Source organism: Dunckerocampus dactyliophorus, chromosome 2 (assembly GCF_027744805.1).
Source record: "Dunckerocampus dactyliophorus isolate RoL2022-P2 chromosome 2, RoL_Ddac_1.1, whole genome shotgun sequence".
Taxonomy (NCBI): domain Eukaryota; kingdom Metazoa; phylum Chordata; class Actinopteri; order Syngnathiformes; family Syngnathidae; genus Dunckerocampus; species Dunckerocampus dactyliophorus.
This window is the reverse complement of record NC_072820.1, coordinates 42,744,207-42,756,463: the sequence shown is the minus strand read 5'-3', so window position 1 is coordinate 42,756,463 and position 12,257 is coordinate 42,744,207. Positions and strand designations below refer to the sequence as shown.

At 42.6% G+C, this 12,257-nt stretch overlaps 2 protein-coding genes across 4 annotated transcripts; one reads left to right on the top strand and one right to left on the bottom strand.

The window, feature by feature from the left end:
- The first annotated feature begins 4 nt into the window (after nucleotides 1–4).
- On the top strand, nucleotides 5–10,878 carry si:ch211-250n8.1 (uncharacterized). Of its 2 annotated transcripts, XM_054767275.1 has the most exons (16): nucleotides 5–459; nucleotides 526–633; nucleotides 1,115–1,190; nucleotides 1,270–1,426; nucleotides 3,454–3,499; nucleotides 3,594–3,652; nucleotides 3,717–3,752; nucleotides 3,844–3,896; nucleotides 3,990–4,122; nucleotides 8,182–8,399; nucleotides 8,469–8,514; nucleotides 8,586–8,651; nucleotides 8,847–8,906; nucleotides 8,976–9,061; nucleotides 9,770–9,858; nucleotides 9,932–10,878. In XM_054767275.1, the coding sequence occupies exons 1-16, from the start codon at nucleotides 423–425 to the stop codon at nucleotides 9,964–9,966; spliced, it is 1,305 nt and encodes a 434-aa protein (XP_054623250.1). In that variant the 5' UTR covers nucleotides 5–422; the 3' UTR covers nucleotides 9,967–10,878. The 2 variants fall into 2 exon arrangements, with proteins under 2 accessions (XP_054623250.1, XP_054623249.1); XM_054767274.1 differs by having other exon boundaries at nucleotides 8,182–8,514.
- Nucleotides 10,010–11,842, bottom strand: LOC129176832 (histone H3.3A). Of its 2 annotated transcripts, none has more exons than XM_054767278.1 (4): nucleotides 11,692–11,842; nucleotides 10,915–11,066; nucleotides 10,691–10,844; nucleotides 10,010–10,581 (listed from the first exon to the last, which is right to left on the bottom strand). In XM_054767278.1, exons 2-4 carry the CDS (start codon nucleotides 11,040–11,042, stop codon nucleotides 10,453–10,455), a joined length of 411 nt encoding a protein of 136 aa, XP_054623253.1. In that variant the 5' UTR covers nucleotides 11,043–11,066; nucleotides 11,692–11,842; the 3' UTR covers nucleotides 10,010–10,452. The 2 variants fall into 2 exon arrangements, with proteins under 2 accessions (XP_054623253.1, XP_054623254.1); XM_054767279.1 differs by having other exon boundaries at nucleotides 10,915–11,052; nucleotides 11,692–11,834.
- Nucleotides 11,843–12,257: the final 415 nt, after the last annotated feature.

Genomic DNA, 12,257 nt, shown 5'->3' with positions numbered 1-12,257 from the left:
TGTGATGGACCTCTTCAACTAGCCAGAGCCAAGGACATCCTGCATTTCCTTAAAAGTGACTCGATTGGAAACGACGGCGTAGCATCGACATAGCCATAGAGTGTTATGACACTCAGATGACTATGGGGGGCAGTAATGCACTTTACCTGTTCTACTACTACTCTCCCGGAAAAGGAAAGAAGAAAAAAACTAATGAACGCAACACGCTGACTGTAATGCCGGGTGTAAACACACCACCACAGCCGATAAAATGATTCGAATTGAAGGCGTCTAATTTACACTTGTCGGGACTGAACTATTTGGGGGTGTTGGGCGCCTATTAGGCGCTGGAGCCTGTGAGTAAAGTCAGTCATGATGATGACGATACCTTTAGGTAGGTAGGTATGCGAAAATGTGCCTTTGATCACAGCTGATCCGCAATTATGGCACCCAAAGATCCACTGCTCACCGCCCTCAAAGGTAACAACAGCAACACACACCTACAACATTGAATTATCTTCATGCACACGTTTTTCTCCCTCCCAGTGTGTGTGTTGAACCTGCAGTCCGATGGGGAGACGGTAACAGACAGCAACCCTCACCTGGTCTCATGCTGTGAGCTTCTAGAGATGGTCCTCAGGAAAGGACTCCAACGTTAGTAGTGCTATTTACAGCATTAATCACTAGTACTACAATGTATCTGTGGACATGTAGCCATCAATCAATTACAATTTTAAGTGCATATTTTATAGACTAACTGCCAACCAGATAGAGTACACCTGTAATAACGTGAGACTACAATTAAAGGTAGTTATTTCCCAGCCATGGATGACATGCATGACAGGGCGTTTTGTGTGTTACAATCTGCTCAAGCACAGTCAAACGGGAGTGTGCAATGGGCATTTTCCTGGAAATGTAATTAAAATACACCAACTGGAATGCACGTTTAGATTTGGCACCAAAAAATGAAAAGAGGAAATGGACTACTGACGTGCGCATATTGAACATTTGCGAAGCTTTGTGAAATCTGTTTTAAAAGATATATTTCTTGGAATATGTTGTTGGAATTTGATGAATACGTCAACATTTTGAACACCACCTCCACATGTCAGCTCTACGTGTGCTTTCTTTTCAGAGCCACTTCTCAATCTGGTCCATAGAGACTACTGGCAGTGTTTTGAAAGGCTTCCCCACCAAGACACTTGTGGCAGGTAACAGCACCCTGATAAAAAAAGATGATGCGACAGGATTTTCAAAACATTGCCATATCCTTTTGTCCTGTAATTGTAGGCTGTGTGCTTTGTCGTTGGCTGTGGAACAGACTAAAGCTTGTAGGAAGCTGCTCTCAGCTCAGGGTCGAGGTCGCTACCTGCTCAGATTGGCTCTCAGCCGTAAGACCCTGCCACAATTCATCAGACACCTCCTGCACACGCCCAGAATCCTGGAGGTCAGATATGTTTCCTGTTTTAATATTTGTCTGGAATTAATTCATCGGTTCGTATACATCAGTGGTGTCCAAAGTGCGGTCTGCGGGCCAGTTTCATACAATAAAAGTGGGAAGAAGTAAAAACGTGTACCTACTGTGTTTAACAAATGTGTTAGCACATCACCCAATTATCCATACATTTTTCAAATTTACTGGTTTACCTTAATTTCTGGCTTTAGAGGTTAACTGGAGTTGAATTTACTTCAACATCTGCAAAGAAGAAGTATCGCAAATGGTTGTTAGCTGGGATAGGCTCCAGCAAACCCACGTGACCCTAGTGAGGGAAGCGGCACAGAAGATGGATGAATGGGTTATTATCTGTGAAAAATTTCCAGACTATAGAGCGCACCGGTATATAAGCAGTACCCACTAAATTTAAAGTGAAAAAAAGATTTGTAGCTACATTAATAGGCCACACTGGTCTATAAGCCGCAGGTGGCTGAGTCGTAACATGGGATATTTAGTACACAGAAAGATGTTACTCAGAAAGGTTTTTTTTAACTTAAATGCATTTTTCTAAACAGCACTGGACAGTGCGTGTAACACTGCTGGATAAAACGTAGCCTAACACAAAAGTCATTTTTCGCCATCTTCATCCTCCTCATGGGAACTAAAACCACTAAAGTCGTCGTCTTCAGCGTCAGAATTGAACAGCCTCATAATTCCGTCATGCAGAAGTTCAGCCTTTTGAAACCCCTTGGTGAAAGTGGATTTTGAGGGTGGCCTGAGGGCCCGACGTCCTGTAGTGGGCCCTGTGCTCACTGCCCAGCACCGTAGAGCTCGATTGGCATTTGCCATAGACCACCAGAATTGGCAACTACACCACTGGTGCCCTGTGCTCTTCCCTGATGAGAGCAAGTTCACCTGAGCACATGTGACAGACGTGAAAGGGTCTGGAGATGCCGTGGAGAACGTTATGCTGCCTGCAACATCATTCAGCATGACCGGTTTGGTGGTGGGTCAGTGATGGTCTGGGGAGGCATATCCCTGGAAGGACGCACAGACCTCTACAGGTTAGATAATGGCACCCTGACTGCTATTAGGTATCGGGATGAAATCCTTGGACCCATTGTCAGAACCTACGCTGGTGCAGTGGGACCTGGGTTCCTCCTGGTCCACGACAATGCCCGACCTCATGTGGCTAGTGTATGCAGGTAGTTCCTGGAGGATGAAGGAATTGATACTATTGACTGGCCCCCACGTTCACCTGACCTAAACCCAATAGAACACATCTGGGACATTATGTTTAGGTCCATCTGGCGCCGCCAGGTTGCTCCTCAGACTGTCCAGAAGCTCATTGATGCCCTGGTCCAGATCTGGGAGGAGATCCCCCAGGACACCATCCGTAGTCTCATTAGGAGCATGCCCCGACGTTGTCAGGCATGCGTACAAGCACGTGGGGGCCACACAAACTACTGAGAATCATCACTACTGAGTTGCTACAATGACATTTTAGCAAAATGGACCAGTCTGCTGCATCATTTTTTCACTTTCATTTTTGGGGTGTCTTTGATTTCCCCCCTCTATAGGGTGATCATTTTCATTTCTATCAAATGATGTGGCATCATTTTGTTACTAATACATCACCCACTTATTATCAGGAAAGATATTCAAGATCATTTTCCCCCAGTTTAGATCTGATGTGTTTTCGAAGTGTTCCTTTAATTTTTTTGAGCAGTATATAAAGTAGATGTATCTGCATTTATTTGTTGTGCATAGAAACTAGTGTGTGGATATACTGTATCTCAATATCCTCTCTGTATTAGCTCATGTAGCAAGAGATGTAGGCTGCTAGAAAACCGTTGTTTCTTCTCAAGCAAAACAAATACCAGCTTTGAAGTAGTTTACATTTGACTGAAGCGCTTCTAGTGGGAAATTTCCTACATGCACCGCAACATGTCCTATGTGATACATTGATGTCGTTTATGACGAATGAATCTTGATCAAGATTACTGCAATGTAGTCATACTGTTTGTCTCCACCTTCAGTGGTACAGCCCGACCTTCTCAATCCTGCGGAATGAGGAATTTTTAGGTGAATCTTTACTTTACTTGACTTTTAGAAAACAGTAACTTAGAGGAGAAAACTATAGAGGTCATTCAGTCTTTTTTTTTTTGTCCACTTCCAGAACCTTTCATTTCGCTGCTGCTGGTCCTCTCTCACATGGAGTTCAAATTGGACATGGAGGTCAGATTTAATAACACGACACGGTTGCTTAATCTGCTTCACAAAACCACATTTCTCTGTGCAGAATTGCAGTTTTTTGGATGAAAGCTGGCTTCTACCGGTAACGATACTACTACTACTACTACTACTACTACTACTACTACCACTTCATTATTTATTAGTCTGTTGGTTATTTTGTATTTGTTTGCCAGGTGTGCGAAACATACGAAGTGGTTCCCTGTCAAGAAGTGGGAATGGTTTTAAGGTTTGTATTGTTTTTTTAAGCTGCTCTGATTACATCCCGCTGTTTAAAAGCATAACAAAATATTGTTTAATTGCCTCCCAATCTGTGTGGTAGCTACCTCGGTGGGCGCGTTTTCCTTCTGGACTTGACGCCTGGCAGACAGGCGCATGTTGACAACTTCATCTGTCGTGGTGACGTCATAGACGAGATCAACGGCACTTCGCTGAGAAACTCCAAGCATGGACAGGTACCAAAGTATTGGTAGTAAGTAACATTAAACAACAACATTTCTGGGTGTCACAGGAGTGTAGGCAATGTAATGTAAGCATGTGCAACCGGCTTTTCCTGTAGAGTTTTGGCAACATTGCAGAGCAACACTCAATGGCCACAACATTAACTACTCCAACACAGTCTAATGGTATCCAAAGACATTCCTATGTATGTTATCGTCCGATTTAGCAAGAATAATGATGTCAAGCTTACATTAAAGACACTACACATGCTGTAGAAAGTCATGGTGTATAATACATGTTTCTGCAACATTATTTTATTGGCGACGTGCTGACAAAGACAAACGGCATGATTCAACTAGTGCACTCAGATGGTAGGCAGGGCTTGCGCACTCAGCCGAGAAGAGGCGCTCGCGGCAGCCTCATCTTAGGCTTCTGCCCTGTACTTCATCAACAAATGTGCAAAGTCAGCAATTTGTCAAAAACTATTGGAATCATACAGAAAATACATTTATAATGCAGTTCAATGGACAAATATTAAACTTTATTTTACAGTCGTCCTTCCTTTATTGCAGTTAATAGGTTCCAGACCCGACCGCAAGAAGTGAATTTCCGCAGAATATGATTCAATATTAATACATTGAATATTTTCGTAGTCATGGCATAGAAATCTTGCAAATACGGTCTTTAACAGCCTGCTAGACATGAAATAACACCCATATAGTAACCTTTACAGTTGCATTACCCAATATAGTCAATATAATCAGAGAAAATAAGACATATTAGACATAAATAAGGTAACATAGACTCACAGGTTAGCAATGTACTTCCTGCGGCTATTGTCTCATCAATGTATTTTAATGGTGGCTTTAAATGGCTTTACATTCGTATTACCCAAAATAGTACACATAATAAGAGTATAAAAGCCATTTAAGATGTAAATAAAACTCCTGCTCATGTGTGTCACAGTAAATGTGTTCCCTAGGGGACCTTAGTGGCGGGCGAACAGATGTGCGGAGGACAGGAAGTGACATCGGAGCTTCAGAGTTGGGTTTTATGGCCCCAACAGTAGCCCGTGTTATTATTCTGATTATTATGTGATTATTATTGTGCCTTTTGTGAGATCATTGAAACCTGCTGATTCACTATTTCTGCTTTGTATTTGTATTTTTGTTTATTTAGACATTTTTATGCTTGAGAATAAGTAGTTTGCCTAAATATGAATTTTTGTATTACTAATAATAAGCCGTATTTAACCATGGAATTAATAAAGTATCTATCTACAGTCAAACCTGTCTTAGCGGCCACCTTGATAGAACGGCCACCTGCCTATAGCAGCCATTGAAAAATCCCCCGCAGCAAATTTACATGTTATAGACCCTGTGTATAGCAGTCATCTGTCCAACACAGCCAGCGGCCACCCATTTTGTCTCCCTTGGTCAATATCTGACTGAATATAGCGGCCAAATTACCAACTCAAGTAGAAGCTTCATGCACGAAAAAGTTTCATTTTTCAATCAATGAAGGCGTCGTGTGTAGACTTTAATTACTGAGTCCTAACTCAGTCACAATCATTCACAAGATCCACACAAACTGTCAGTTGTTCCACATAAAAAAGCCGTCTTCTTTTGAGCTTGCAATTTCCTGGTCAAACATGTAACTTTAAGAGCATTTGCACCAAAACATTGCCGCAAATTAGGTTGGGAACAGGACGTGCTCCCAGCAATGCTACAATAAAAAAAAAAACATACAGCCACATACAACATACATGCAGCTGAATCGGCCATCAGGAACAATAACCTTTCTAAAACAGAGGCAAGGGACCTTCGTCTGAGAATATCGCCCCTTCTCCGTAGTGCTAAACCACCACCGTCCAATATCACAGTAGGTGAGAGGAAAGCATTAGCGGCTCTGCAGAAAGATGAGAGCATCACCATCTTACCAGCTGATAAGGGCAGATGCACAGTGGTTCTCAACACATTGGACTATGAAGAAAAAATAAAAAGTCTAATTAGTGATGCCAACACATATGAGCAACTTAAAAGGGACCCATCCAGTAGGTATAAGAAAGAAATCATAGACTGTCTCCAAAAGTTAGAGAAGGAAGAACTAATTGACAGACAGATGTATCATAGGTTATACCCTGGGGAGGCTACACCATGTATCTATGGCCTTCCAGAAATTCACAAGGAAGGGTTTCCCCTCAGACCGATTGTCTGTAGCATTGACTCTACCACGTACAATGTAGCTAAATACGTAAAAACAGTCTTATCCCCATTGGTAGGCAACACTGGTCATCATACAGAGAACACAAAAGGGTTTGTGGCGAGTATCAAAGACCTCAGATTGGAGCCAGAGGAAACTTTGGTGTCTTATGATGTGACTTCACTTTTCACATCTGTCCCCACCTCAGCAGCAGTCTCAGTGGTGAGGAAGAGACTGCTCGAGGACTCAACTCTGCATCGGAGAACAAAACTTAGTGCTGACCACATCTGCCAATTATTGGAAATTTGCCTTAACACTACATATTTTCAGTTTAGAGGGAAATTTTACAGACAAATTCATGGTTGTGCTATGGGCTCACCAGTCTCACCCAGAGTGGCAAATCTGTACATGGAAGAGATGGAGAAACAGGCTCTCACATCCTTCTCAGGGACAAAACCAAGGCACTGGTTTAGATACGTGGATGACACCTTTGTCATAATCAAAAAACAAGAAATTCAGTCTTTCACAGATCATATCAATGCGGTGGACACCAGTATCAAATTTACTCGCGAGGACGCTAAAGAGAACCAACTAGCCTTCTTAGACTGCAAGGTAATTATAGGAGAGGACAGACAGCTACTTACAGAGGTCTTTAGAAAGGCCACACACACTGACCAATACCTGCTTTTTGAATCAAACCATCCACTACAACATAAATTAGGGGTTATTAGGACCCTCCAACATAGAGCGGAACAAATACCAACTAGTGCTGAGGGAAGGAAAAAGGAGACACAACATGTCCAGAGAACGTTCTCAACCTGTGGGTACCCACGGTGGGCTTTTAACAAATGTCAAAAGAAGAGAGTACGGAAAGAAACCCAAAAGCCCACAGAAGCAAAAAAGGAGAGGAGTGGTAGTCCCTTATGTAGCTGGGGTCTCCGAAAAACTCCAGAGGATCTTATGGCAACACAAAATTCCTACCTATTTCAAACCAGTAAATACCCTGAGACAAAAATTAGTGCATCCTAAAGACAAGGCTCCAAACCAAAAACAGAGCAATGTGGTCTATTCCATCCACTGTAAAGATGAGGAATGCAAAGAGCACTACATTGGGGAAACTAAGCAAATGCTCCAAAAAAGGCTTTATCAACACCGCAGGGACAATTCTAGTGGGCCTCAATCAGCAGTACATCTACACCTTAAAGCTACCAATCACTCTTTTGAGGACAGCGAGGTAAAGATTTTGGCCAAAGAAAACAGATGGTTTGAAAGAGGAGTAAAGGAAGCTATTTTTGTCAAACAACAGAACCCATCATTGAATCGGAATGGTGGTTGAGGTTTAATTTGGACCCTGTGTTCAGCAGGTTAATGAGACCGAAACCCACAGCTCTTAGTCTTGCAAATGAGGTGGAGCCAGGGCCGAGCCAGAACAACAGATGCTAACGAGCCAGTATCAGAGTCGTTCATACCCAACTCAGGGAGCGACACTTCCCTTTTATCGGAGGTGCTAATGTCAGGAGAGGATTAGACCACTACTCCGCCCAGGCTTAGTGTAAGGAACCAATAAGAGGAGGGCGTTGGCACACCTATTCCGCCCACTCTTACTGTATTTAAGGCCTAGGCTACCAGCACTTATTAGTGCTGGAAGCTCTTTGGATGAGGAGCGAAACGTCCGACACCTTCTTCACAGAAGTACAGATGACGTCTCAAGAAGCCTTTTCCTCGATGTTCTTAATGGTTATTAAAAGTTATTGAGGTACAAGAAGTAGGCCACTTGGCTGCACACTGTCTATACAAACTGTCTCAGTCTCAAAGTCAAATAAACACTCAGGGATGCCACATAACTTGTCTGTGTCTAAATCTTTTGCCAGGCAGGTGTGGTCCTATCTCGCTTCAAGGGCTGCCCACTGTCCATCCGCATTGTGAGATGGAAGGCCCGGGACGGGACAGTGTATCGTCCTCTTGTCAAACTCCTGCATACTCTGAGGATGGAGAACCCCTGGCTGCAGCTTGGTTCTGTTCCTTGCCAGAATACAGGTGCAAATGATCAGAGGTCTTCCGCGCCATCACAGTGTCTCAAAGAGGGAAGGCAAGTCAGTGCAAAAACCCTTAAAATGATCAAACCTAAAAACAACCTGTTCATGCCTCTTCTTGACAGGATTGTCTACATTGTCCAGTTCTTGGGCAAAGCAGACATCGGAAGGGTAAAGCTTTGTTTAATTTCCTGTGAACAATGATTATGTATCATCATGTTTTGATGATCTGTTCTTTTTAGTATGGAAGCAAGGATGTGCTCCAGCATGCAATTTCCCAAGTGCTGCAGAAAAACCTGCAGAGCAAGGTTAGCACACCGCTCCTCTGCTTGCGGCGACCCTGTCAAAAGCTAGTTTGCCTGCTCACTTAAGTGTAAACATAAACACTCACTTGTTTCAAGATTCAAGATTCAAGAGAGTTTTATTGTCATGTGCATAGTACAACAGCAGTTATACCATGCAATGAAAATCTTATTCTGTTCATTCTGTCATTTGTCCAACAGGAAGTGCTTCTAGATTTGCAGGAAACTCATTTAACGTGCACTGAGAGCGTCAGTAAACTGGTGGGTATGCATATTTGTGTTACTGCAACAATTGTGTGGAGAATCACAAAAGGAATTGTGTTTTTGTAGAAACTGTGTGAGCATCACTATCCAGAGATATCATGTGTTGGGAGGTACTGTCAGCCGGATTACACAATTTTGGGCTTTTGTGTTGTGTAAGTATAACATTAATTCTAAATGCTTGACCGAAACTGAACATGGTATTTAATTTCTGGTCAGGGGCAAACCCGCACCAACATCCAAACGCTCCAAAAACAGAAGTGATCCAAAAGCACACAAACAAAAAAAAGGGAAAAATGCACTGAATGCCAAAAAAACACGAAAACAATTGCATGAGAGAAATGCTGCAACTTCATGGAACTTAATGCAAGTTAGTCAGGCCACCAGATCTGCAGGATATCCCTCTCAGAAGAAAGTTTGTGCAATGGAAATGTGCATTTTTCTGTCTGTGTTAAAGACTTGGTCGTAAAAAACGTGTTTTCTCCAGTCAGTCTTTAAAGATTGATATCCCTCGTAAGCCTAGCTAACTTCACTTTTGTTCCACCAAGTTGCATTTCTCTCTAAGGGTTGTGTTTTTGGCATTTGCTGCATTTTTCCCATTGTTTTAGGTTTTGGATCACTTGGACATTCTACATGTTGACACTATTAACCCACCGACTACCTGCATTTTCTGCAAAGCATTTCATGCTGTGATCAGCAACATAAAAATGTACTTCCTTTGTGCACATGTATCGGAAATGTTGCCTGTACTGCAAGCATATACACACACGGCAACTCATGTTTCCCACTAGACTGTAGGAGTAACTAATGTCCATGAAGTGGGGTGCTTTAAATGATACTGATGTTTGTAAACACATCCTCAGGGACTCCCCAGAAACGCCACCTAACTTCAGCTGTGTGGTATTCAAAGCAGGCAGCTTTGAAGAGTGCAAGGACATCGTCTGTCGTATAGGTGAGCCCACCCGTTTTTAGTTGCTTAAATTGCTGTAGAGAACATGTGAACTGAATTTGCATTTTTTTTGCAGCTACTGGTTTCAAACACACAGAGTGGTTTGTATGACATGTCAATGTGCGGGTGTATTGTCAATAAAAACACAAAAATGTCTATTCATAAAGACCTTTAATAGAAAGACATGACAAATTTCATAAATAGTAAAATGTAGCTGCCAGGTTTTTTTTGTTCAATGTTGGAAAACACGTAAAAAGCAGTCCAGAAAAATAGGGCCTGCTCTTCGCACCAATAACAGTGAATAGATTACCGAGTGAGCTGCATTTTGTGCTAAAAATGTTATGTGTGCCAACATGAGTTCTTGAGAATTAGCCATAACTTTTGACCAGTGAGGGGCAATGGTGTCTTTAAATGTAACGATTTATATATAAACAGGCAAATAGTCCTACACAACTACCCATTAGCTTGTGGAATGGTTGATGTCTAAAATACGATACAAAAGTCGCAAAAAAGAAAAAATACCCAAGAAATAAAGTCCACAAAAATTGTTAGGTACGATAAATAGGATTATGTGTCGACAACGCTGTCAAGGTCTTGTTAGGCCCTTTCTCCCCTTATCCTGCGGGCCAGCTGTATGTCTTTGGGCATGATGGTGACACGCTTGGCGTGGATGGCGCACAGGTTGGTGTCCTCAAACAAACCCACCAGGTAAGCCTCACTGGCCTCCTATTAAAAATAATTTACATATTAGCTCCAAATGTGCATAAATTCTTGAAACAGTCTCATGTCATACTATGGTTAGTCACATCCATATGGTTACAACTTTAATATTTACCTGAAGAGCACCAATGGCAGCACTCTGGAAACGCAGATCAGTCTTGAAGTCCTGAGCAATCTCCCTCACCAGGCGCTGGAAGGGCAGCTTGCGGATGAGCAACTCCGTGGACTTCTGGTAACGACGGATCTCCCTCAAAGCCACAGTTCCCGGCCTAAGGGAAGAAAATATGTTGTACTGTGCATCCATAACGGATGTTGTGACGTGACACATTATAAACCCACCTGTAGCGATGGGGCTTCTTCACTCCTCCGGTAGAGGGCGCACTCTTCCTGGCTGCCTTGGTCGCAAGCTGCTTCCTTGGCGCCTTTCCTCCAGTGGACTTACGAGCAGTCTGCTTGGTACGGGCCATCTCGTATTACCTACAAACAAACACCTGTACCAATATAATAAATGACAACGATAATTTATGCCGCCATCAACAGGAACAGCTTTTGTCAGTGTCAACGTGGTAGCCGAGCCAACAACAACCTGCCCATCCCCCTCCTGCCCCAACTAGGTGGTGTCTAGTTTTAGCTTCGACACGCTACTTGTTCGACTTTTCAAATCATTGTGTTCAACGGAACGTCAAAAAAATCTACACGTTAACAATTAGCGAACATTTTAGAATTAACCGGCCTTTTCAAAAAATAAAGTGGTGCCACACAGGCCGCCATGAGCCTCAGCTTGTCGCCATTTTCTATCTCCTTTCACCCCCACACTCGACACCGCGAAAAAGCTCAAGCAGCTTAATCTTACTGGTAATTAACGTCACATTTTCCCGTCTACAGCTGTGATAAAGCAATACCAGCATTTAACTTACCAACAGTAGCGGGTGGGCGGTCGTTGCCGTTTTAAGCTAGAAACGCACAGTAAAACGAGCCCATTGTTCTTGTTAGGGCTAGCATAACGCTCATGTTCGTCAGTCTAACAACACAGCAACACGAACCGCGGACACAGCTCAGTAAAAGCAATGAAATCACACACGCAAAGCTATACGACCAAAACACAATATTATTTACCTTATTGACGATGACGTCGTGAAGTGAGCTCTGTATAGTTCGCAGGTTGCGGTCACCTCGGAAAACGATCAATGCTGCATTCAAGATTGAGGCCAAGTATTAATAGTGTGGTGTGACGTCATCTCGTAAAACCACTTCACGCCCATTGGTACGTTGACGACCGTAGTCACGTGGTACAGCCAATAAAATACAACCAGACAAAATGAATACAAAGTGAGCTGGCTATAACGCCTTGATTTTTTTTACATTTACAAATCCATGTTCGTCATTTTTAGATTTTCTTGTGTTTAATATTAGTTATACGTTTGTGTATAACTGCACGGACCTGGCTGGACCCACATATTTGCCTTTGATGTAATTGATCATGGCTGTCTTCAGTTATTTCACCCGAGAAGCTTGTCTTGTAAATTGTCACTAAAGGCGTAATTTTTCATGCCTTTATTTTGTTGTAATCTATCTTGCAAATCGTTTTTTAAACTTGAAAGTAAATGATGTGATTTAGATATCAAATTACGCCAATTCCCAAATGACGTGATCGTAGCATTTGTATTGCTTCGTACCTTCTG

Excerpts from the sequence above, each read along its gene's own strand:
- si:ch211-250n8.1 (XM_054767274.1), top strand. The coding sequence starts at position 423 with ATGGCACCCAAAGATCCACTGCTCACCGCCCTCAAAG. Across the intron at positions 1,191-1,269 it reads CACCAAGACACTTGTGGCAG|GCTGTGTGCTTTGTCGTTGG; the intron begins GTAACAGCACCC and ends CTGTAATTGTAG. Across the intron at positions 4,123-8,181 it reads GAAACTCCAAGCATGGACAG|GCAGGTGTGGTCCTATCTCG; the intron begins GTACCAAAGTAT and ends ATCTTTTGCCAG.
- LOC129176832 (XM_054767278.1), bottom strand. The coding sequence starts at position 11,042 with ATGGCCCGTACCAAGCAGACTGCTCGTAAGTCCACTGGAGGAAAGGCG. Across the intron at positions 10,845-10,914 it reads AAGAAGCCCCATCGCTACAG|GCCGGGAACTGTGGCTTTGA; the intron begins GTGGGTTTATAA and ends TTCTTCCCTTAG. Across the intron at positions 10,582-10,690 it reads CTGCCATTGGTGCTCTTCAG|GAGGCCAGTGAGGCTTACCT; the intron begins GTAAATATTAAA and ends TATTTTTAATAG.